At 34.4% G+C, this 26,977-nt stretch overlaps 1 protein-coding gene across 2 annotated transcripts in view; it reads right to left on the bottom strand.

The window, feature by feature from the left end:
• The window catches only part of LOC150084211 (serine/threonine-protein kinase 26-like), a 250,688-nt gene that overhangs the window by 57,952 nt on the left and 165,759 nt on the right, over positions 1-26,977 (bottom strand). For both annotated transcript variants that reach the window (XM_090375930.1, XM_090375929.1), the window contains 3 exons: positions 20,523-20,680; positions 16,101-16,286; positions 3,794-3,939 (listed from right to left, as the gene is read on the bottom strand). In XM_090375930.1, coding sequence (XP_090232056.1) covers positions 3,794-3,939; positions 16,101-16,286; positions 20,523-20,680 — 490 coding nt within the window. The remainder of the gene's footprint in view (positions 1-3,793; positions 3,940-16,100; positions 16,287-20,522; positions 20,681-26,977) is intronic.

Here is a 26,977-nt window from a genome sequence, read left to right as displayed (position 1 = left end):
ACCACAACAATAAAAGACACATTAAACCTCCCATCTCGGCCCCCCCTCCAAGGTTTGTTTATTTGTTGTTTGTTATTTGGTTTTTAAGAGCATTGGCAACTAAGGCCATATTGCTCCGGGATATGCAGAGATCATTCCCTGACCTTTCCACATCCTCCGTATTCGGTGGTGACGGGCTCGAACCCCGGTCTAATCAAGAAGCGTGTGCTATGCACTGCTGCTCCTTCCCACCTGGCTACGAAGGTGGCCCCCCCTCCAAGGCTCCCACCACTAAAAACTATATATACTGACTACAATGCAGAGATTGCCCTAAAGCCTACATAAGACAAAGCAAGAGAAACTTATAGACAGAGTAAAAGAACACAAGAAGGACATTGAACATGGCAGAATAATAAATTCAGACCCAGCTTTCCATACGTGAACAGAGGACAACAAATAAGCATTTTCCAAAACATGAATACTGGTCACAGATAGATGCCATAACCGTGGACTCTACAAAGAAGCCTTTTTAATAGGAGCTACAGATAATACTAACTGCAACAAAGTAATTCAGATCAAAAACAGCCACATACACGTCTTTAAGAATAGTCCTAACCCAAATTAAAAGGTGCCTCCATAGCCAGGTGGGAAGGAGCAGCAGTGCATAGCACACGCTTCTTGATTAGACTGGGGTTCGAGCCCGTCACCACCAAATTCGGAGGATGCAGAAAGGTCAGGGAATGACCACCGCATATCCCAGAGCAATATGGCCTTAGTTGCTAATGCTCCTAAAAACCAAATAACAACAACCAAATTAACAATAAGTTTAAACTTCTTAAACCAACAACCAACCCTCCAACCAACTAACTCCTTTCCATCCCCCAACTAAGAAGTAGATTACAACTTAGATCAATTCCTACCAACCATCCTAGAAACAGAAGATCTTAAAACTGGTAAAGTTTTCTAACAATTCCAATATTATTTGGATTATGTAATTTTTAGTTCATTTATTTAATTTTGTCTTATTCTATTGTATTTTAATTTAAACAATTTTTATTTTTATTTCTATTTATTTAATTTTCATCACATATCCTTAAACGTGTAACAACATTCCTCATTAGCCATTAAGCCAGTACCAGCAGTAATAGTACCCTCAGGGCAGAGGTAAACCCTGGGATAGAGACTAGAAAAGATAATCCCTTAGACTCTTTTCCACCAAACCACCTGATAACAAGATTAAGTAAACTATAGTGTATATGTGTGGGCGCCTCAGTAGCCAGGTGGGGCAGGAGCAGCAGTGCGTAGCACACGCTTCTTGATTAGATCGGGGTTTGAGCCTGTGACCACCAAATACGGAGGATGTGGAAAGGTCAGGGAATGACCACTGCATATCCCCAGAGCAATATGGCCTTAGTTGCTAATGCTCTTAAAACCAAATAACAACAGTGCATATGTGTTTCACCCATAAACAAATGGACAAGTTTTTGTGACGATGATATTGCAAAGACAGTTGGTAAATGTTAATGTATTTTTGTTATTATTATTATTTAATCTATAAAAATTAATCTTAAAACAAAATCCTTCAAATTAGATCTAAGTTTGATTTATTAAAACTTCTAATTCTAATAAACAATTTTAAGAATTCCATAATAATAATCCTCAGTTACTGCCTTTCAGTCACAGAAGAAGGGGTAAGAAAATACCATGAAACATCACTATAATTTCTACTAACAACCGCAGACTAGTTTAGATTAAACTTTATTAAAATAAATAAATATATATATACATAAAGAAAGCACTAAAGCAGATAATAAAATAAAAGCATTAAAATACATAAAAAGAAATAAACTAGAAGCTTTTGGGGCAAGGTGTTGCTTCATCAGCTCATTTTTATTTTAACACTTATTTTATATCTGTTTTAGTGCTTTATTTATATATATATTTATTTATTTATTTTAATAAAGTTTAATTTATACCAGTCTGTTGTTTGTTACTAGAAATTATAGTGATATGCAGCCAAGACGCTCAAGGCCTATTTTCTTACCATGAAACATTTGACCCCATTATGTACATATTTCCAATTCAGAAATAAATATAAATAATACCAATGTGCTTTAAGTGCTTTATTATCTTCAAACAACACAGTATATGTATCATGCCACTCAAGATATACCTTAGAGCAATGGTTTTCAACCGGGGTGCCATGGCACCTTAGGGTACCTCAACAACATTTCAGGGGTGCCACGTAATTTGGGTTTAAGTTACTCAAACTTATTATTATTTTTTTATTTATATGTTTATTTCATTATAAAAAAAGTGTACAGTATCTTTTTAATTTTGTGGTGATGTTTACTTAGTACCTCTGTATAAAGAATAAAATTATATACTGTATGTATATATATATATATATATATATATAATTTGTATTATGAAATGTAATTTTTATAATTATATTATTGTAATAAATATCATATAACATATATATATATTTTTTTTTTAATATTATTTATATATATATATATATATACACACACACACACACACACAGAGAGAATCGGATCTAACAGGCAGAAAATAGAGTAGGGGTGCCACAAAATAAAATAAATTACTTAGGGGTGTCATTATTAAAAAAAGGTTGAAAACCACTGCCTTAGAGCATCGGTTCCCAAACTGTGGGAACTGCTGTGCAATATTTTAAATTTGAGGGAAGCACAACGATACTCAACATCTGTCAGACACTATCACAGTTTCAACATTACTTATTAAATAGTTTGGACCTAACTAATTAATAAACGGAACAGTTAGGTATTTCTTTTGGCTTAGGGGCAGGGCAGAATTAAGGATGAAATAGGCACATGGCCATATTTAAATTTGAGGTCCTTTCCCTGACCATATTTAAATTTGAGTACTCTTTAATATATACATATATTACAGGCATACATATAAATACAAATGCTGCATAGGTTTTTATATTTATATTGCGAATAATAATTAATTGATAAAAATGTAAACTAAGAGGTCAAAAATGTTTTATGTTTTTTGACTTGAAAATTAAAGTAATTAATAAAAACAATTTTAATAGAAATGTTTAACTTCCTTATTGTACAATAAAAAGGTAGAAAAATAAAATTTAAACACTTAACTTGTAAAGTTTAAGAATGCTTTTATATTACATGTTTTTTTGGTGTATTATTATTATTATTAGAAATTTTTATCACTATTTTAGAAAATATTTACACGGAAAATAAGGCCCCTCTTTGCGTGAGGCCCCCCCAGCCATGGCCGGTTTCGCCGTAGCATTAATGTGGCCTGCCTAGGGGGTGCCATGAAAAAATTACTGAGACACTAAGGGCACCGTGAACTGAGAAGGTTTGGGAGCCTCTGCCTTAGAGTATTAAGCACTGGGCTAGAGGATGAAATCATTCTTTCAGAGTAGTATTTCTAAAGTAAGGTTTATACCATTTGTGCTGCATTTTTAAAAATTCTTATTTAAATGTAAATTTATATTTTTATAAGTTCATTATACTATTTATATGTAATTACAACACTGAAATCAAAATGTGCGTTTTCAAGGTCTGTCAGAATACATCCTCTCATTGTAACGTGTTTATTAAAAAATTTAACCAATACCTCCATATTCAACAAACATGAGTTTGAACTAGCATTGGAAATTCATTAGCACTACCCATGCTAGTCAAAAAAATATATATATATATTAAAGAAAAGCAAAATGCCTAAATTTAGGGGATCAGAGTTCAAAAATATATAAAATATGTGGTATTTTTAGGGCAAAAATAATAATAATCTGGCTTACGAATCTGAAGCTTCGGAATCACTGTCACTCTGTCCACCACCAGCTGCCTTCCACCTTTTATACTTCTCAATTAAGTCTATTAAATATGAATTCTTCTTAGCTTTGCGGATGAATGGAAATTTGAGTAATTCCTTTGCTGTTGGTCTCTATAAATATTTCAATATTTAATAAGGGAAATGAAATTTTTGAAAATCATAATGCTAAAAAGAAAAAATATAACTTTTTATTAAAGAAAATACTTATTCATCTGTTGAAATATATGTAAGCCTTATGACTTTAAATTTACATTTTATCCCTTATCTACAATACTGACTTTTCGCGTGTACCACATGCTGCGAATATTTCATGTCAAAAACAGAGGCTGTACTTCCTGCCATTTTTTCCTTTGATTTCGGTGGCCGGCCCCAGATGAAGTAATGTTTATTATGTACAAGTACATAATAAACATTACTATATAATATCATGTAGATACACCATATCTGTTCATCCTTCATAACGAGTTGCCCATGTATTGCACTACTCCGAATAAGTAAGGCTTCGCTTGCAATACCAGGGTACCTGCCCACCCACCAATGAAAAGCCAACTAGCTTTAAAACAGTGCCATCTGGGTGGTGCCGCCCACATAGAATAAGTAACAATAGTCTTCTCTATTAGTGAAGCATTACATATTCAAGGTAATGCAATACATGGGCAACTCGTTGTGAAGGATGAACAAAATATGAGAAATATGAGATACAGATGAAATAATTCCTTTCACACTACTATCTTCATAGTTTTCTTTAAGAGTTGTCTATGGTGTATCTACAATGATATTATATAGATATAGAATCTTAAACTCTTAAAATATTATGCCTAGTTGCATTTAGTTTTATTTAAATAATAAACATTATGAAAATTGGTCCCGTTTTAAGTGGAACTTTCTGGAACCAATTATCTTTGGATAACGAGGATCCCCTGTAGTTATTATTAGCACTTTCTCTTCATTGTTCTCCGTAATTACAATTTCAGTTCCGTTAGCACTTTGACATTATATACCTACCTTTATTCTCTCCACTTATGTATCTGTTATGGTCGTTGAGTTCTTTCTGCTTAAATTTAGCAGTGTCCCTGGTCCATATACCATTAATTAATTAATAATATTTTATATTGTTAAATTTTTATAAAAAGTTATATATACACATACACACAGTGGATTCCGGTTATTTGGGCCACCAGTTAATCGGGGCAAATCTTAAAAAACAGAAACCAATCGAGAAAATAGCCAGAGTTTACTTTGCTTAATTGGGACAGCATGCTGTTTAATCGGGGCAGGAGACCGCAGCACTGGAGTTACCCAACGATTGTCTCCGACGGTACCAAATGGTTCGGTCGAAATTCTGGAGGTCACAACCATAAAACAATAAAAACAATTAGCAGTCACCTGTTTATTGGGCTTTTCTGTTAGTGAAATCTATCATTCGATCTTACTGAATTTGCAATAACACCGACAGCTGGAATTCTGTGGGTTATTATGGTGAAACGTGTTTACACTTCCATGAAATCTTCAATCATATAAAAAAATTAATTTTCAGAATCTTCTCTTCATTCCTATTTTTAAAGCTTTGTAACTCGTTACTCCGTTCTCACTTGTGCGTATTGTGCTACTTGCAATTTGTGTGTGCCGTGTTCTTTGTTATTGATTGCTTATCTTTTTACTCTTTTAAATTTAACCCCCACCCACAAATGTCAGTGAACAGAAATGTCAACTAGTTCATATGTACATATTACAGTATGTATTAATTATTCTGATTATCATGTATATTCTTCCGATTTTCAGGTATCATTTAATTTTTTAATTGGTAAGGTAAAGAGTAAAACTGTGCTTAATATATCTTTGCTTTTATAACTTGTGGATAACATTTCTCCTATTTTCGCTAATTAGAATCTCTGTTTAATAGAATTAAAATTCAATTCACAAACGTGATCACAACGACTGGCGCTAACTGCACATCGTATAGTGAACGGTACTCTACTATGTTGAGTTTGTCGTAACGTGATTTGATTGTACAGTGAATCAATTGTAAAGGGGGGGGATGTACATTGTATTTTTAACTATTTACGTGAAACTTCGGATAATTGGGACAGCCACTAAATCGGGCCAAAATACACTAGTCCCGATGTGTCCCAAATAACCGAAATGGACTGTATATATATATATATATATACACCCACTCCCCCTCTTTCCCCATATATATATATATGGGGAAAGAGGGGGAGTGGGTGGTTTAATAATGCCCATCCCAGGACATTTTGATAAAATGTTCGTTAGAATGGGCAATAAAATAATTGAAAGTGGGAGGGAGGGAGAAATATTTATTGCAGGTGAAAAATTAAATTTATCAAAAAAAAAAAAAAAAAAGTTAAAAAAGTTAAAACAAGACACTTTCTAAATTAGAAAGTGGTGAAATCTTTATATATATATATACAGGCAGTTCTCGCTTTACGAGTTCTCGGGTTTACGAGTTTTTCCCCCCCCAAGTATCAAGTATCCACAAAATTGAAAATATGAACATTAATTGCAAAAAATGAATGTTAAACATTCATAAATAACACATTTCAAACCACTTGCGTAGCTATACAATACAGTGTACCCAGCTTTATGATATTAATCCATTCCAGAGACACCATTGTATCATTCAAATATTGTAATGTGAACCCAATAACACACTGTTTTTTGTTAATTTGTTTCAAGATCTCGGAAGTTGAAATATTCGCTGCATAACTAAGCTATTTATCTCTCTAAAATGTCATTTTTAAGGTCACGAGCATGACCGTAAGGCCATATAAAAGGTCGTGAGCATGGTTTGTAAATTGTATTAGTTACCAATTCAAATCATTAAAATGCATACACTTTCATCATTATCATATGTTCCCGTTATAAGAATCAATTCTGAATTCCTTTGTGATATTTTTCTAAAGCACATTTCTGGAGGTCACGACCATAAAACAATAAAAACAATTTGCACTTTCCAGTTTATTGGGCTTTTCTGTTACTGCAAGCAATTATAAACGGGTAGTGAACTCTATCTTCTTGCATTTGCAAAAATACTGATAACTGAAATTGTGTGGGTTTTTACCTTATGGTGAAATGTGTTTTCCCTTTACTGAAATCTTCAATCGTATAAAAAACAAATTTTCAGAATCTTCTCTTCGTTCCTTTTTTTTTTTAAAGCTTCGTAAACTTGTTACTCCAGCAAATCATGTTAGTTGCAATTTGTGCGTGCCGTTAAAAAATGCTTATGCATGCAATCGTGAAATTTATAATTAAAAGAGAAGATTATCTTGGAAAGAAATACCTCTTGAAACATTTCTGAAGACGACTCCTTGTGCAACAAACCAACGAGTGCCAAGCCAATAATGAGTGATCAACAAGTGTGCATTTAGTCAATGATGATGAAGAATAAACATTCTTCAACATTTGTAAGTCGAAAATAATTTCTCTATAATTATAATTTGCTTGATTTTACAGGCTATGTTTTCATTTCTTTGGATAAATCAATCATTGTTTAATCATAAACTAATTAGCTAACTAATTTCATTGTTGAGAACGTAACTCCTATTTTTAACCTTATGTCTATGTGAAATCAATTCCCGCTTTACAAGCGCACACTAGGAACGAATTAACTCGTAAAGTCGAGAACTACCTGTATATATGTGATACGAGGTATATAGAAGTATATAACGGAGCTAATAATATTTGTATTATGTTTTTTTTTTATTAATATTTATGTACAGTTTTTATGGACTAGCGCCATTGCTGTGGCAATATATACAATATGAGGGGGTAGCAAAAAGTTCGTTCCCTTACTTAGATATAATAGCCCTAGAAGGGCGAAACTTCACAGGAACTTTAAAATCCTTTTCTATGTACTTTCCCTGTATAGTAACACATTTCTCCCATCTATGGATCAGTTATTTAATGCCTTGATCATAGAAGTCTGCACTTTTTGCCTTAAACCATGCTTCTACTTCGGGCGCCTCCGTAGCCAGGTGGGAAGGAGCAGCAGTGCGTGGCACACGCTTCTTGATTAGACTGGGGTTCGAGCCCGTCACCACCAAATACGGAGGATGTGGAAAGGTCAGGGAATGACCACCGCATATCCTGGAGCAATATGGCCTTAGTTGCTAATGCTCCTAAAAAACCAAATAACAACAACAGTGATTCCACTTCATCGATGACTTCCTGAGACAAATCAAAGTAGCACCCACACAATGATTTCTTCATTTCTCAAAACAAGTCTGACGTTGCTAGGTCAGGAGAATAGGGTGGGTGCTGCAGTAGTTCGAAGCCGCACTGGCCAACAAAGTTGGTGGTGGCAATGGCCGCGTGAGCTGGTGCATTGTCTGACACCTTTAGTTAACATTCCACGACTTTTCAAAGCATCGCGTAAGTTTTTAAAAAGATTTCTGTAGTATTCTCCAGTAAGTGTGGAACCACGAGGTAGGTAATGTCACAAAACACGGACAACATCACTTTCTTCATAGATGGAGTCTTTGCCTTTTTGGGAGGTGGGGAGGAGGTGTGCTTCCACTGCTTTGACATGTCTTTAGTCTCCGGATCATACTAGAAAACGAAGCACTCATCATTTCTCACCAACCAATCAAAGAAGTTCTCAACATCTGCATTACACAAATCCAGCAGCTGGCAAGAACATTGCATCTGCAAAGGCATCAGCAATCTTGGAACCCACTGTGCAGAGACTTTAGACATGTGCAGATGGCAGTAGTTCGAAGCCGCACTGGCCAACAAAGTTGGTTAGTTTAGTTTAGTTATTTTGGTTTTTAGGAGCATTAGAGCAACTAAGGCCATATTGCTCTGGGATATGCGGTGGTCATTCCCTGACCTTTCCACATCCTCCGTATTTGGTGGTGACGGGCAACAAAGTTGGTGGTGGCAATGTCCGCGTGAGCTGGTGCATTGTCTGACAGAAGACTGACACTTTTAGTTAACATTCCACGGCTTTTCAAAGCATCGCGTAAGTTTTTAAAAAGATTTCTGTAGTATTCTCCAATAAGTGTGGAACCACGAGGTAGGTAATGTCACAAAACACGAACAACATCACTTTCTTCATAGATGGAGTGATCTTTGCCTTTTTGGGAAGTGGGGAGGAGGTGTGCTTCCACTGCTTTGACATGTCTTTAGTCTCCAGATCGTACTAGAAAACCAAGCACTCGTCATTTGTCGCCAACCAATCAAAAAAGTTCTCAACATCTGCATTACACAAATCCAGCAGCTGGCAAGAACATTGCATTCAACATTGCTTCTGCAAAGGCATCAGCAATCTTGGAACCCATTGTGCAGAGAGTTTAGACATGTGCAGATGGTAGTGTAAAATGCTGTGGGCAGACCCCATAACTAATGCAGACTGCATTTGTGATGAAATGAATTGTCACATATCTGTCACTCAACACCAGTTGCTCAACCTTTTCAACCGTCTCATTGTCTGTGGATATTGATGGCCTTCCTACTCATGGCTCATCAAAGACACTTGTATGACTGCACTGGAACTCCCATTTCGACTGTTTTACAGTGTCATAGGATGGACAATTCTGCCCATACACAGCATTCATTTCTGTGTCAATTTCCTGAGCTTTCTTGCTCTGCAAATGCAAGAACTTGATCACTGCTCGATACCCCACTTTGTCAACTATAATGTCCTTCCTCAGATTCTGGGCTCCACCTCTGGTGTACGATCACCCATAGGAATGAAATTTCATGTTAGTTATTGAATATGTAGACAACTTATATTAAAAAAGGCATCTTCTTACTGATGTTTTATCTAGGTCAGGGTATGAACTTTTTGATATCCCCTCGTATGACCATAATATAATATTATTTGTTAGCATAGCTGGATTTACACATAAGCAAACAAGCTACAGCTTAGGGCCTCATATTACAAGGGGCCGCACTCCACCTTAAAAATTCTCTTTTAATATTGTCACAGTGAACTCGTGAAGGGCCTCCTACATGTTATAGCTTAGATTCACAACAAGTTTAAATCCAGCTCTGGTTAGCCTGTATTTATTAGTATGTGGTGACGATTAATCACAAAAAAGAAAGATTGCTTGAAAAAACAACAATATAATTTTTTTGTGCATTTCTGGTGGTTGGCACTTGAAGAGATGCCAGCATTGTTCGATATGCGACAATATACTTATGTATATATTTCTATGTTACATTTAAAATGTATTATTTTTTGTCTTTTATGCTTTTTACTTTTTAAATTTGTAACTATAGGACTTCCTCTCATCTTTCCATTTTCTTTTCCCTGCATTCCAATGAACATTTTATCGAAATGTCATGCTATGGGCATGACATTAGTAAACCACCCACATCCCCTCTTTCCTTCATATATCTCTTGAAGAGTTTTTGCCTGAAAATTACTGGACACCCACTGAATTGCACAAGGAGTTCACCGGCAATTTAGTGGTCAATTTTAAGGTACTAGTTTACCTGAGAGCTAAAGGGATTAACATTCCACAATTCAGTGGCACCCACAAAACCTATCCCATTGCATACCAAGAAGTTATAATGATCAAATGCTTTCTATGTGTTCATAGTCAGTGAGAAGCTTCAGCTGCATGTCGCTGCTGGTTCAAGGTAACTAGCCACCAGCGTTCTATGTGTGAGCACCCTAACGTATGAATTGCACAATCCAAACTCTGAGTATTCCACTAATTATCAATGAGTTGCTAACCTTGATATGAGGAGTAGTAGCCAATCCAATGACTTTCTAATAAATTTCTCCACCTGGGTGGAATACAATAAAAAAATTTGCAACTCTGAGGTTAAATCTTCAAAGTTTGAAGTACGCACATAAAACCCACATGCTGCCACTTTATACTCATTTTCACTAGCATCATTTCAATTTATGGTTACCTGTGAGTATGTGTTGCATATTTTGATTTGTTATAAATTTTGTGTATAAAACTTTACATACAATTCCTATCTATACATATTCTTACTACCTGTACTATAAATGAGCTGCAAAAGATAATAAAAAAAAAAAAAAAAAAAAATATATATATATATATATATATATATATATATGACAGAGGCATTAAATATTGAAATAAAAATGGAAGTTTTAAAGTTCTGTCAAAAAGGGAAAAAAAAGGGGGTTTTCAATGTGAATCCAGATGTTGAAAGAAAACAGGATAATCTGATATGCAGTTGCAGATTTATTTTAGAATAGAAAAGGATAATAAGCTAGGCAACTGACTTTACATTCGTTCTTTAAAAAAAAATTGCCCAATATATGAAGGTTCCCAACCTCTAATTTAAAAAATTAACTCAAAAACAAAAAACAGCATCACCCATGTATACTTTATTCCAATAAATTTTTGTTTAAAACATATTAAAATTCAAAAGTTATTAATAACTTTTAAGTTTTAGTTATATCATTTACCAATCATACTGTAATATGCATTGATAAAAATAAGTTGATAATGGGGCAAGTAGTCATAATTTATGGAATTCATCTCTGAATGTGTTATGAAAATGTATGTATGTGCATGCTATAGCAAGCATTTCCACTGAGCCATTTTTTTTTGGAATGCACATCATACATTATAGCAGGGTTTGGTTTGGTTTCAGTGCATGAGTTATAGTAGGGACTGGAGTGTGTGTTAAGTATTAGGGTACAAACACACTATTATCATGTCCCTGTCACAGAGTAGTACTCTGTGGTCCTTGTTTAATGTAAACTGTGAAGTCGGCCGGAGAAGAAACATCGTCACTGTAACATAGGGTGGCCAGATTAAAAATTTGATCTCAAGGTACTCATGCTTATGTTTGGGGTATTCATTCCTCGTTTAGGGTTATTCGCATTATATCTTAAGAAAACCAAACAATTTTAATAACAACCATTTTATTTCAATATTTTGTTGATTTTTACAAGTTCGTGGAATGCAAAATTAGTCAAATTTAAATAAAATTAACCGAATTACAGCCCGTGCTTTAATTTGTTTAATTTGGAAAATTTTATTGCAAAAGTTATAAACAATAAAGGAAACTTTTATAAATATTAACATCAAATGTTTTACATAATTGTTTACAATACACATTCAATAAACCTGATTTATTTTATCAAAAAGAAAATATTTACCTAGCAATACTTTTCATTTGAGCAAATTTTCTTTAACAGTTTTTCATTTTTTAGTACATAATGTGTAAAATTCTTTGCATGACATTGTGATTGGTTTTCTGCAACAGTTCTCCTTCAACATTCTTTAGGCCTAATTTATTTCTATCCTTTTTACATGCGTTAAACATTGAGCTAAATATTCACTCACTCATTGCATTTGAGTGAGGAAAAACAAAAACAAAATTAATATTTTTTTCTGTATTATGTACTTCATATGCATTTAAAATTTTTATCCAAACATCTGTGGTATTTTTGAGATCTTTTGTCTCAATATTTCTAGGGAATGATTTCAACAGAACATATTCTTCATACAGCAAATCGATATTGAAAATTTTAAATAAAAAAAGTTTGTTGCCTGAGCCTTAAACCATTACAACGAAATAAAAAAGAAGTCAAGTAGAATGTAAAAGGTTACAAAGTAAGCATAATATAAATATTCTACAACCCTCTTTGTAAATAGGATAGAATGTCATATTTGAGTCTTTAATTAAGGGTACATTTCAACAACAACTTTATCACCAGTTAATTCTTTCTTCCTAAATAATCATCTCAACAGGGTGGTTTATGATTTCTGCTTTTTTCAAATGTTAAAAAAGGGGTATCTTGGAAATTTTATTATATTTCCAAAAGGGGTAGGTAAGTCTGGCAACCTGTAACGTTGTATGTGTCATTCTCTTTGAGGAAAGCTGAAGTGAAATGAATTGCCACAGTTCATCCTCCTCTTCAGATTTTGAAGAAGATTTAGAAAATGCACATGCTTTTCTTATAGCCAAGAAAAACAAAAGAGTACACAATGGATACAACATCAACTGAAAGAGAACAGAAAAAGGTGAATTCCATCATTTACTGCAGGACTTAGAAGATGAAAATCGTTTCAAGATGTACTTATGGATGAATAAAGAAGAATTTAATTTCCTATATAATCCAATTAAGGATGACATTGAAGGGCAAAATACGCAATTTTGAAATTCAATCAGTGCTAACGAAAAATTAGTTATATGTTAAAGGAAAGTAAAAATACTGCAAGTTTAATTTGGAATGAGGACTTATTCTGTCAAAATACGAAACAAAAATTTTTAATGAAATTTAATAACAACAAAAAACTACTTCTCAACCCTAAAAATTGAACTTGTAAGAAATTGTTATGAATTGTTCAAATTGAAATGATCGACTTGTTCGTCCTCTTAATTTGTAATTCTGCTGGTCTATTTTCCTCCTTTGGCCACTTTTGAGCATCCCTGTGATTGGACATTTGCGGTGAGTATGCCGAGTAGCTGGTCGAAGTGGAAGGTGCTTCGGAATAGGCACAGGAGCAACATCCTTGAAGTTGTTGTTATTTATTTTCGGATATTCTTACTTGTGTGCTGAAAACAAATTATTTACTTCAAATTTAATTTTCTATTAGCATTTCCTCCATTTTCCTCTTGTCACGTGGTCACGCCTAACGAAATTTCTGTTCGAACAGAAAAATCTGAGATTCTGACAGTCATTCAGCCTTGAAGCCCGACATGTTATCTTGTAAATACAGCCAATTAGAACAGTGCTCTCCGAGCAATAAAATAATTGGTAAATATAGCTCCCCCACATTTGACGTTAGATATGTATATGAGTGAAGTCTCGTGAAGTGATAATACTGTGTGCCCTTAATCACTTCCATTTTGTTTAAAATTTCAGTCACTGTTAAGCATATGAAATTATTTAAAAATTTATACATTTGAACACATTTATGCTTATATATCTACGGAAATAACACCTCCCAACATATATTTTTTTAATAATAATAATAATAATTAAAAAAAAAAATTGGGAAGCACTTGTGAAATTAGTTGCATGGCACCTTACAAGTACTTTCATGCAATTAAATTGCAAAAACTCTAAAATTTCACTGCAAAAACTATTCCACTGAAATTGTTTCAATAGTTAGAAAGGTAGAGATAGTTTCAGTCATTAACCTTGAATCAACAATTTTTGCACGAAGATCCTTTTGTGAGGGACCAGTCAGGTCCCGAAAGCACTATAGGGTTAAACATTTTAATATGACGTCTGTGAGGTGTCTCATTCACTGCTCTCAACCATGTTGACAGCTACTGTCAATAAAATTGTACATCCTACAGATTTCAATCGAGTATTTTTTATTATTATTAAAATTAAGATTTAGAATGTTATGCAAATACTTCAGCAACTTTGTTGCATATGATTTTCTCTAAAGTGGGCTTCTTGCCTACTTTAGAGAAAATCTAACCTAATGTAATAAAATGGTTTCACACAGTTGGATTAGGGAAATTCACTACAGCATGGAGATAACATAAAGTTGTTACTTGTAATTTGTAGCTAAAGGAAGACACTGTACTTGCTTGGCAGAATATGCTCCAGAAAAAAATCAGGCAAAATCCAAATAGTTATATGAAAAACACTGGTGGCCTGCAGATCAGGCAGTCAACAGAGCTGGAAACTTTGTTGTGAATGCAGTTTATCTTATTCCCATTTAATACTTTAGAAGTTTCACTAATCTAACTGCATTCAACACTTTTATTGTGTTAGGTTAGGAAATATGCAAAAGGAGACAGTTAATAGTCAAAATTTGGAAACAGAAAGCCTATAAAGAAGAAAACTAAGCACAACAAAGTTGCTAATACTGCTGCCTGCAGACAGAGAAGGTTACTGGTACACTCACTGTAAACAAGCAGTTTTTCTGTTACAAATTAAAAAAAAAAAACCATTTCAGTTCACTGTGAGATCACACAACAAACTGGATCAACAGCATTTGCTTTTCTTTGTGGAACAATATAATGAAAACAGAGTGACAGTATCATATTTTAATTTCAAATTAAAAATAAAAACTTTATCGTATCCCCATGTGATAATTTAGTGAATTTTCCTAATCTAACTATATGAAACAGTTGTATTACATTAGATTAGGATAGAGAAAATGGCAAAATGAACAAAATACAAGCTAGCAGTTGTATTTTGCAGGAATGAGCACTTATTACTAACAAAAAACATTTTGATTCACATGAAAAATTATGATCAACAGCACTTAACTATTTTTTTTCTTCTCAATTAGAACATTATGCTGGCACATGACAGCAATCTATTTTAAACAAATGGGAAATAAAAACCTTATCACTGATCCATGTACTACTTGAGTAATCTTTCTGTAAACTAAATGAATTATATTTAACAGGTTTCATTACATTAAGTTAGGTAAATCTGGAAATGAAAAGCCCGCAATATCAAGAGACTCGTATACAATTACATTATCAATGTGATGGCATCACATTCTAAACTTTAGCAGAGAGAGAGAGAGATTTAAACACTTATATGATGTACTGTTTAATTGCAATTGGAAGCAACTAATGAACAGCATACATCATAAAGTTTAAACATCAACTCACTGTCCACTCATATCATAGCATAAATTCAGCATAAAAAAAAAATACGGCAAAGTTTTCCTGAGGGGGCCATTCATAGAACAAAAAGTTTTGAAAATCAGCAATGTCCTAATATTCATCTACCTACAACTGAAACATTCTGCTGAAGATTCATTATAGCTCACAATTATATCTCATGGGCTTGCACAGTCCAGATGTACAAATGTGGAAGGCCAAGATGTTTTCTAGATGGAGATGTGAGTAATTTTTTTTTATGTGAAAACATCTTTGGAGGCACCTACTAATTTCAGAATGAAGTAAAACCGATTGGCAATGAAAATGCGAGACGGAAATAACATCACTTCCTAAATGATGCTAACTCAGTCACTAGCATTGATTCGGTAAAGTAAGTAGTGGGCGTGAGCATAAAACATTATATTGTTTTACCTAAAGCCCTTTAAACTCTTCCAAGTCAAGGATGTTTTCACATAAAATAAAACATCTCTCGTGTGTACAAGGAACACACAACTTTTTTTTTTTTTTTCCCCCATTCTCAAAATTTTGAACTGAACCATGAAATCACAGAAACTGTATAAGTAACAACAAATTTCCTCAAATAATTTACTAATAATGAGTTTTTATGTACATATGCTGGGCAGGTATTCCATACTGTTGAATGCCTGTTTACAAGAAATAGAAACCTACTGGCTAATTATTTCATTATATTTTATGACTTTCAATGTACTTACATTTTCAGGATCTTTATTTAGACATGCCTCAACAAATTCTTTGAACTGCTTGCTGTAGTTACCTGTTAACTGAGGTGGATTGTTTTTGGGTATTAAAAACAAAACTCTCATGGGATGAAGGTCTGAATTCGGAGGCTCACCTTTTGCTAATTCAATGGCTGTAATTCCAAGACTCCAAATGTCAGCCTAATATAAAGCAAAAATTGGCTTTATATTAGGTAGGTGTTAATCAAAACATATAAATAATTAGGATTCCTGCTATTATTGCCTAATGGTAATAATAGCAGGAATCCTTAAATTATCTAATATTACCATATTTAACAGTATGCTATATTAGGTTATTAGAAAAGTGTTAAGAACTTCAGAATAAAATTTGTGTTATAAACATATAAATTTATTGCTGTTATACTTTACAACCAAAACTATTAATTTGAAAAATCATAATTTGTGAATATGTATGTTAAGTAAATTTCATAAGTACATTCAAAAGTAGTAAATTCTCTTGATATTGTAGAACGTAAGCATATTGGGTCATGTTAAATATACAGAGTTGTTAAAATTAAAGTATCCCTATGTAGAGGGCTCTGGAGCGAGTTCTAAGGCTTGTACTGAAGAGAAATTTGGACAACAGGTACAATAAAGAACGTGCTCGCCATTTATTGGGGAAAAAAAATTAGTTACAAAATTTGTCACTGTATGGCGCATAACTATCTTAGTTACGTAATTGTAAGTTATTGCCACAGCGCCACTACTCTGCATAAAAGCAAAGCAGTCTCTTCAAAATTATACAGTAGATGTTTGCCTGCACTACAGTAGCAATACCAACAACACTACAGGAAAAGGCACTATTAGTGAAGCTAATAGTGCCTTTTCAGAACAGCAACAATGCACCTGTGGCTATCAGAAAATTCCAGCATCAGAAGGGCATAAGGCGTGGACCTATGACTGTTTGTGCTGTATGCAAAATGATTGCGAAATTTGAAGTGACAGGCCATCTTGGTGTTCAACCAAGTAGAGGTCGAAAATGAGTGGACTCCTCTCGTGTTGAAGATGTGGCTATGGCTGTCGTGGATTTATCAAGTCAATCTCCATATGGTAGTGCAAGTGTGCCAGCTGTTTCTCATGAAGTGGACATGCCGTATTCCACTGTAAGGCTAGTAATGCATCAGATGTTGCAGTACTATCCTTACAAGATGCACATGCTACAGCAGCTAAAGCATGGCAATGCAGATATTCATTTCACATACACACTTCAGTTTCTGGCGTGAATGACAGTGGATATCACTTGGCCATGGAACATCCTTTGGAGTGATGAAGCCCACTTCTGCTTAAATGGACAAATGAATAAGCACAACTGTCGCATTTTGGCAACAGAAAACCCTTGAGTTATCCAAGAAGTCCCATTGCATTCTCCAAAAGTGACAGTGTGATGTGGATTTATGGCCACATTCATGATTGAGCCATATTTTTTTGAACAGGTAACCCCAACTGGACCCCACACCTGTTCCGTCACTGGACAGTGATATTATGAAATGGCAAATTTCGCAATACCAGAGCTGCAACGTGGGTGCCTTCAGGATACCATATTCATGCAAGATGGTGAGCCACCCCACATCCACCGTTGTGTCCAAAGATTGCTAAGGAAACACTTTACAGACGAACGGGTCATCAGACATTGTTTCCAGACAGCTTGTCCACCCTGATCATGGGAGCTCACCCCATGCGACTTCTGGTTGTGGGGTTTTTTTGAAGAACCAGGTGTATCGGGAAGGATGTCAAACTCTGGAGGATCTGAAGGACAGCATTAGACGTCATGTGCTGGCTATTCCAGTTGACATGTTACGGTCTGAATTGTCCATGTAGAAAATGCTGTTCTTCGAATGGGAACTGTTGTTGACCAAAATGGAAGACACACTGAACAATTATAGAGCTGTTCAAGTGATTTGTATTGCCACAGCGCCATATAGTGACAAATTTTGTAAAAAAATTTTTTTTTTTCTAATAAATGGCAAGCGCATTCTTTATTGTACCTGTTGTCCAAATTTCTCTTCAATATGAGCTTTAGAACTCGCTCCAGAGCTCTCTAAATAGGAATAACTTTAATTTTAACAACCCTGTACTTATCCAGATGCAAGTTTTGATATATACTTAGAAGTATGCATGCACACGACAATATACGTCACATTCTAGTTTTGGCATGTGGTAATAATAAAATAGTGATTGTGCAACATACTAACATTGAATTTTGTGAGCTACTGAAGTCTTCATCTCAAATGCTTACATTGTTATACCAAAGTAGTGAGAATTCAACAAAGCAGCCAAGTATATAAGTGCATTTTCATGATTTCAAGGGCATATCATCAATGATTTGCAAAGTGGCTTAAGATGTATTGAAATGCTGAAGATCTTGGTTCAACAGATACAATCTGATGAAAAAGACCAGAGAAACAGGCTCATGGGGAGGGCTTGTTGGATTTTGCTAATATGACAATGCATCTGTATACAGATCTATTTAACCTTTCTGCAATAAAACAACTACTGAAAATTTATTGTTTCAAAGAGGCTGACAAATTACAAGATAAAAGCAAGTTTAAAGACAGTGGTTTTCTGGTTGTTTGACATCAATGCGTTGTTGCTTATGGACTCTTATTTTTTTTCCGAACAGGTTGGTCAATTAACATGACTGTATATTAAACTATCACTGGTTTAGATCTGAATCTACACATTTCAAAGAATGTAGAAGAGGCTTAGAGGAGAAGGGGTATTAGTTTCAAACTCACCACAAAGACACAATAGAAAAAACATACAGAAATGCATATTGTAACTCTATCCAATAATGCACAATTCTAAGGTTATTGCATTTCTGCATTCAGAAATGAATTCAGTTTTTGTCTAGCAAATCCTCTAGTTTGCTCAGCGACAGAGACTAATGTGGTCTCTTGAGTTGAATGCAGAAATGTACTCTTTATGCAACCTGAATGGATAAACAGCTGTGACTGCCTCATTATGGATGACTTAATCCACTTATTATAGACTGGAGATTGTGGACTGGCAATACATCATGCAGAAAGTTTTTTTTTTTTTTTTTTTTTGATACACATGGATGACTGCTATTTATTCTAGCATGTCAGCAAAAGTGCAAGGGTCTCTAACATCCTCCTCGCTGTGGTTCTCACCAAGGATCCAAACTGCATCAAAAACTTGACAATGCAGGGATCAATAGTGAGTTGTGACATAATGTCATTATGCACAACTAGGCTCTATTACCTGGAGAGACAACTAGTTGTTGGATAAGAATTAGATGCGAACTGGGTCAAAAATTCTTACCAGGGAAAACAAATAGAATGTACTGGCGGTTGGAGTGTAATACTGAAAATCACACTGGCTTTCATCAGCCTCCTGCCTCTGGGGTTTCCCCGGTAAGTCTTGTGGCCAGTCTGCCTCTGATAAGAATTCATCCTAAGAACAATAAGATAATGTTGGATAAGAATTCGTTATAGGAACTAATCAAAGGATTTATTCCAGAAGCTACAAACACATTCATTCTAGTGAAAAGTTCCATGAAAGAAAGATGGCAAAATGACGAGAGAGAGAGAGAGAGAGAGGTCAAACATTTAACTAAGCAGATGTGTTTCCTTATATTCCCTTTCATACTAATATACGTCTGTGGTGAGGCTGTGTATATTGGAGAGGTCAAAGATGTGCCCTACTCTGATGCTGTGTAATGACCTTAAAAACTTATATCCTAATTTACTTAGAAAAACAAAATATCTCCTTGAATTTCCTGCAATCTCATCAGTTATTCTGCTCAATAGGCATATACACTTTCATCATGTATGCCATTTTCATTTTTGACCTTGTGATTGTTAACTCAGACTAAAAAGGAATGATTTTAAGTAGAAACTATTAAAGTTAAACACAGTATATGCACAATTCTTGAATTATGTTGAATTTATTATTTTCTTAAAGTGATTTCTGTTATTTTCAAAAAAGAAATCCCCAAAATCACTTAATAGATAAATGAGGTACTAGCTCACAATTTTTGGCTAACTGATTTAAGCTTACTGAACCTTAAAATGTAAATAAATTGCATCTAGGCAGGCCTAAATTAAACCAATAAAACCCGAATAGAGATAGTTAACATATTAGAACCACATTTTTGAGACAAAGAAAGGAAGCTGGTAACAACAGGACTACTAATGCATACTGATATACCTAAGTTAGGTTAGGGTCCTGCCTTAGGTGCAATTTATTTTCACTTTAAGGTTCAATAAATTTAGCCAAAAATTATGTGAATTAATGTACTTCATTTATTTATTTAGTGATACCGTACATGGCTTTCACACAATATTAAACACCACAGAAAAGTGTAGACTGATAATACTTTTATGAAACAATCCTGAAAACAAAAAAAAAACTCACTTTTGAATCATAAGCAGACTGCTTAATAACTTCGGGTGCCATCCAAAATGGAGTGCCAACAAAAGTGTTGCGTTTACTTGTGGTGTTGGTAAGTTGTCCAGCTACTCCAAAGTCTGCAAGCTTAACATCTCCCATTTCTGATAATAGCACATTGGCAGCTGTATAAAGTAAAATACAAATATTTACATCAAACTTATAATTAGAGTATCAGTAAGTTCAATACTGGTAGATAGTCTCTGAAAAGGTTAGTAAAGGTTCAACATCCTAATGGCTTGCTACAAATATAGGATAAGTAAAATAAAAATAGCCACTTCAAGAAGGTTGATATAGCCTAGTGGTCAGTGTTGTAGTGCAGCAGTGCACATGTTTGAGTTGACTGTGGTTTCAGCCTATGTGATCGCTAAATATCGTTAATGACTTTATTCTTGAAGATATGATTAGGTGTAACCTCCTCTAATCAATAAGAGTGCAAACAGCTCTATTAAGAATAAAATCAGCACTTTTATTTTTAACAAACAGTAAAGTAAAGTAAATAATTAAAGTGAGATGCAAACCCAGAAGTTATCAATTTTGAGTTACAATGATTTCTACAGCAGCTTGTTCGGGAGACAAGAGGGAGTAACACTCTTGATCTGATTATCTGTAGTGATTCTTCATGCATTAAGAATCTGCAGATAAAAAACCACTAGGTGGCAGTGATCACAGTGTGCTGATGTGGGATTTACTACAGCGGGACCAACAGATGATGTCACCAAAAGCAAATTCTAAATGCATTCAAAGAATTAATCTTGGAAGCTACTAGGCTTTTCATACCAACTAAGAAATATTATCCAAGGTTTAAGACTAAATGAATGTCAGATGAACTAATGAGACATGTGGCAGAGAAGAAAAATGCATGGGATACATATAAATTAACAGGTGACACAGAAGCCTATAGTAGATATAAGCTGGTCTGTAATCAAGTCACAAATGAGGTTAGACAGGCAAAGGCAGATTACGAGAAACCTTTGGCAAAGAATGCAAATAAAACAGCTAACAGTTCTTTACTTATGTAAATTCTAGAAGGAAGGGGATGAATCAGATTGGTCCACTTGATATCGATAGTTTAACTGTTGATGATCCTGCTCAGGTAGCTAACAAACTGAATGAGTATTTTGCATCAACATTTATACATGAGGAGTTATTCAGGGAGGGGAATGCCAGAAATGCATTAAATTTTGCAGTGAGCTAAATGATTTTGTAATAACTGAGAGCTTAGTGGAGCAGAAATTGTTGAAAATAAACATAAGAAAGGCACCTGGGTGGATGGGATCTATCCAGTTATATTAAAGGAGGCAGCAAAGCAAGCAAGCAAACCCTTAGCCATAATTATGAGAGCTTCCTTGGAATCAGATATAGCATAGATTGTGCAGAAATTTGCCTTTAGCCAATGGGTGGTTGATTGCTGGAGCAAACTTCCATCTGTTGTAGAAGTTGACAGCTCAAATAAATTCAAGGCAAAACTAGACAAACATTTGGAGCAAATGGATGGGTGAAATTGGAAATTTTTTTTGTTTTGGCTGATGCTGTATAAGCTTGATTTTTTGTATCATATGCCTCTACTAATGCTAATAATGCCCAGAAGAGGATTTTATACATGTGGCACAATAAAAAAAAAACCCACTGTAGTAGTATTTTCAATAGAATAAACTGTCCGTAATTATATGGATATAGATACAGTGAGAAATGCAGACTAGAACCACTACGTTACCAGTTTTATAGCAACTGAAGTAAGGGAATGATTTTCAATAATTAATGCTTTTATTTTTTTCGTCCTTTTTTTTTTTCTTTTTCTTTTTCTTTTCAGTGTATAAGTTTCATAACCTTTATTAAACAGTTTTGTAAAGTGTATTAATAATGTGGGTTTCTAATGCCTACAGCAGGTGTTAACCTTTTTTTCTAAGTGAGCACCATTTTGACAATTACATTCCAGGGTGAGCACAAAAAAATAAATAAATAAAAAATAAAATAAAATAAATAAAATTCAAAAAACAAATTTCTTTCATGTTAAAGTTTAAACTAGATATATTTTTAACTATTTGAACCTTTCTTTAAGTGCATACAAGTTTCATTAAGACCAATTAAAAGTTCAAAAAATTGCAAGGGCTTAATTTTTCAATACTCACCTTGATCGATCTGCAATTGTTATGGTTTGAATGGCAAGAGGTGACTAGCTTTAAGGTGATTGGTTCTTAAATTAAGGGGTGGGTAAATAGTAATTATGATTAAAATATGCACAAGGAAGTAGAAGTGCACTAACTCCGCCCTTGGTTGTCATTAAATTGGGAATCTCTAAATAGTGGATAAGCCAAAAGTCATAACGAGGGACTTTCATTAAAAAACATCTTCAGTTGGCAAGTTAAATGAAAAGGGAACACGTACTGTATTTAAGAAGAATTTTGTAATCCCGTGATGCATTTTGTTACTTGCGGGAATCTCAGATTGGTGAGATTCCAAACCGGAGAAAGATTGAAGGGGAGTTCTGCATTTATAATATTTAGATCGGAGTGGTGACGAAACCATTCTATAATGAGGGCTTCGAATTGTACAATTTTGTAACTGTTTTTTAATTTTAATATGGTAATAGCTGAGTCAACTAAGGGAGTATGGTTGTTGGAGTGGGCATGTAAAGTAAGTTCAGTGCTAGATTGTCCAGTTCTGAAGCTATTGTAGTGGTAGTATGCTCTGGTATTGGATGATTGGGTTGAACCAAATTTTGTTGTGGTATTACCAATGTAACAGGCATTACAATTGTGTTGACATTTATTAAATAAATAATATTATTCATTTCACTTGTTGGATATTTATGTGTTTCTTTATATTTATTGAAAAGTGATCCAAGTTTGTTATAAGTGGAAAAAATAAGTGATGTCAGTACCTGCAAATATTTGCCGAAATTGTCCTGCAAGATTACTATGATAAGGAAGGGCAAGACGTGTTTTACTATTTATGATGTGTTTTATGGGGGTTATTTATTGATATTATTTTTTGCGATGGAAATGGTATGTTGGATTAATTTTGGAGGGTAATTTCTGGCTATGAATTTTTTTGTGAGATACTGTAACTCATTGTATAGGTCATCTTGTGAGGTGCTGAATTTAATGGCATTGTAGATTTGGTTATAGAGAATGGATTTTTTTATGTTGAAAGGGTGGTGTGATGTGAAATGTAGGAATTTCCCTGTGTGTGTGTGTGTGTGTGTGTGTGTGTGTGTGTGTGTGTGTGTGTGTGTTTTCTATAGATCTTAGTTCCTAGTTTAGTACCTGTTTTATATATGGTGAGATTGAGAAAATTAATTTATTTATTGGTTTCTATTTCGAGTGTGTATTTATGTCTGTCGTGAATTGAATTGAATTTTGTAAAAAGATTATCAATTATAGTTTTGTTTCCTATTAAAAGTACATCATCGGCGTATCGCATGTATAACTTTATCTCGAAAGGGTAAGGTTGCAGGATTTTATTTTCAACTGTGGCTAAGTAAATTTCGGAAAGGGGAGCAGAGCTGCCCAAGCCCATGGGTAACCCGAATATTTGTTGGAAGATCTGATTGTGAAATCTGAAATGCCGTCTAACAATCTAGTATTGGATCTAGCGTCTAATAGTAGAGAGGCGAGTTCTAAAATATTGTTTATAGAAAGGGAGGTGTTTATAGAAAGGGAGGTTTATAGAAAGAAAGGAGAAATAGAATTGCAGATCGATCAAGGTGAGTACTAAAAAATTAAGCCCTTGCTATTTTTTGAATTTAGTCCAATAAAACAGTACTTTAAGACATACTATAACTTCTAAGTGCCCAATTAAAAGTTATCTTATTTAAACATACTTAGTACTTACCTGTTCAGCGAGATCCTTGACTCTAAAGAGAACATGCCAAGAGTTTTAAATTTATTTGTCCTTTATAAAGAGATATTTGCAAGCATTCTTCCAAATACAATGTAGTCAGTCTTGTTCATTTTTTATTTTTAATATTTGTCTTTAGCAAAAAGGCGTTTTGCATGTATATGTTGTTCTGAACACAGCAAGTACTTTAAAAGCTTCTCTTTGAAGCAACGGGCACTTCTTACAGTCATCAGAACCCCAGGATGTGGAAATATGTTCTTCTTGAAATAGGTGCTTTATTGTTAATGAAGACTGGAGATCAATAAGTTCTAATTCTACAGCTGCTATTTCATCTTATGTGAATATTTGTGTGAGATCACTAATTTCAGAACTTTGGGTTTCAATTGAAAATTTAGGCGGGTGCTCTTTTAAGTATTTGAACTCTCTTTGAACAGGTTACTGAGGTTTTCAAGTGTTTCACAAGGAGTGATGGATATTTTCTAATAGCAGTTTCAGCCAAGCATTTTTTAAGTTCAGGAAAATGATGCAAATTTTCTTTAGAAACCTGATTCTGAAAAAAAAAAAAAAAAAAAAAACCTGATTCTTGTTTTATATGAGATTCCAGAAAAAGCTGAAGCTTTTTCTGGAATCTCATATAAAACAAGAATGGAACTGTTTTTTTCCTTGCAATTTCAGATTTAAGTCATTCAAATGGCTGAAAAAAATCCCCCATGATTGAAAATGCTATCTTAAAGTCAGCAGTAAAACTTTCAGGAAAAAGATTATCTTTTTGATCTGTATCAGAAAAGCTGTTACCTCTTCACAAACCTCCCAGATTCTGGAAAGTTCTTTCCCAGGACTAAGCCACCAAACTTCTGTATGGATAATAAGATCAGAATAGGGTGCCTGCAGGTCTTCCAAAAATAACTTAAGAGTCGTTTATTTAGCAGCCTTCAGATTAAGTGATAGTGGGCAAATGATATAGTATCATTAGGTACTCTTTCACCTTTACTAAGATAAGCAACAACTCCTTTGTTTTTCCTTATCATGGATGGCGCACCATCAGAAAAAAAATGGACACAAGTTTGTTGAGATTGACTTTGTGCAATGTGAGAAACTGCATAATAGTTTCATATATATATCCTTCACAGTTGTTTGACCAGTAAGAGGTAATACACTCAAGAATTCTTCTTCACAATTACCATTTTGTTGTATAAATGCAGAAAACACAAGTTGTGATATGGAGAAAACATTGATCAAAATTCATCCAATATCAGAGAAAAAAAAAATACAGTTCTTAATTTTAAGTAACAATTCTCTAAATATAAAATCAGAAAATTTATGAGCACAATTTGTTATAGTATCATTACTCATAAGGATACTTTTTTGCAGAGCTGATCAATGAAGTTATGTGCTTTTCTGGTAAGCCACTAGCAAGAATTTCCAATGCAGATACAACATACTCTTTTATTACTTTACCACTGATGTAGGGCATGGAATTTTTAGCAATAATATTTGACAGATGAAATGACACTCCATTTGCTAGTATTTTAGAATTATTGGGTTGACTTATTAATGTACTCTACTCCTTTTGCTCTCAAAGTTCTTTTTTTTTCTTGTTGAAGTTTATTTTTTCTAGCATCGGAAAACCTTGGAAAAGTCTCACTAAAATTTCTATGACATGTTTGGTAATATTGTTCACGATTTGACGTATGATAACCAGACAACACTTTCAAATAATAAGCAAATTAAACCAGTTCTATTATTGTTTTCTACAGCAAAATATTCAAGAGGAATGAAACATATAGGCTTTTTGTTTCTTTACCTTCGAAGTACCTATATCAGAAGATTGTTCTTTAAAAGCAGCACACTGTCATTACTTTCTTTACATTTTAAATATAAAAAACTTATCCATTTTGAGAGGTTTTAAGAAACAGTTATTTAACTCAAAATCAGTGTAAATTTCTATAATTACGCATGCAATACTTAAAATGCAATAAACATGCCAGAACATTGTGAGTCACAACACTGCCAGGTGCCACCCGGCAGTGTTGCCAAATGTCCAGATCAAATAAATTATCTCTCTTTTTTGTGACACACACACACACACACTGAGTGATCACTGAATTATGACCACCTACCCAATACTTCGTAGGTCCTCGTTTTGCCCTCAGTACAGCAGCTATCCGATGTGACATTGATTCAACAAGATGTCAGAAGCGTTCAGGAGGTATGGCCAACCAAGCTGTGTGTAATATGGTCAGGTATGGAGATGACTGGTGTATCCAGTTGCCTAATATGCCTTTCCATAGTGTCCCACAAGTGCTCTATGGGATTGACATTGGGGGAGTTTGGAGGCCAATCAATATGCTGGAAGTCAGAACTGTGTTCCTCAAACCATTCCTGCACAAGTGCCCGGTAGCTTGGCGCATTGTCATCTTGGAAGACACCATTGCCATTCGGGAAAAAGTGAAACATAGCAGGGTGTACACAGTCAGCAAGCAGTTGATGATAGTGGAGATCACTGATACGTTGTTCCACATGCACCAGGGGTCCAAGTTCCTGCCAGTGAAACATGCTCCACACCATACAACTGCCTC

This window comes from Mastigoproctus giganteus, chromosome 6 (genome assembly GCF_048544385.1).
Source record: "Mastigoproctus giganteus isolate SK-2022 chromosome 6, ASM4854438v1, whole genome shotgun sequence".
NCBI lineage: Eukaryota > Metazoa > Arthropoda > Arachnida > Uropygi > Thelyphonidae > Mastigoproctus > Mastigoproctus giganteus.
Note: the sequence above shows the minus strand (reverse complement) of the source record. Positions and strands in the feature narration are given on the sequence as shown.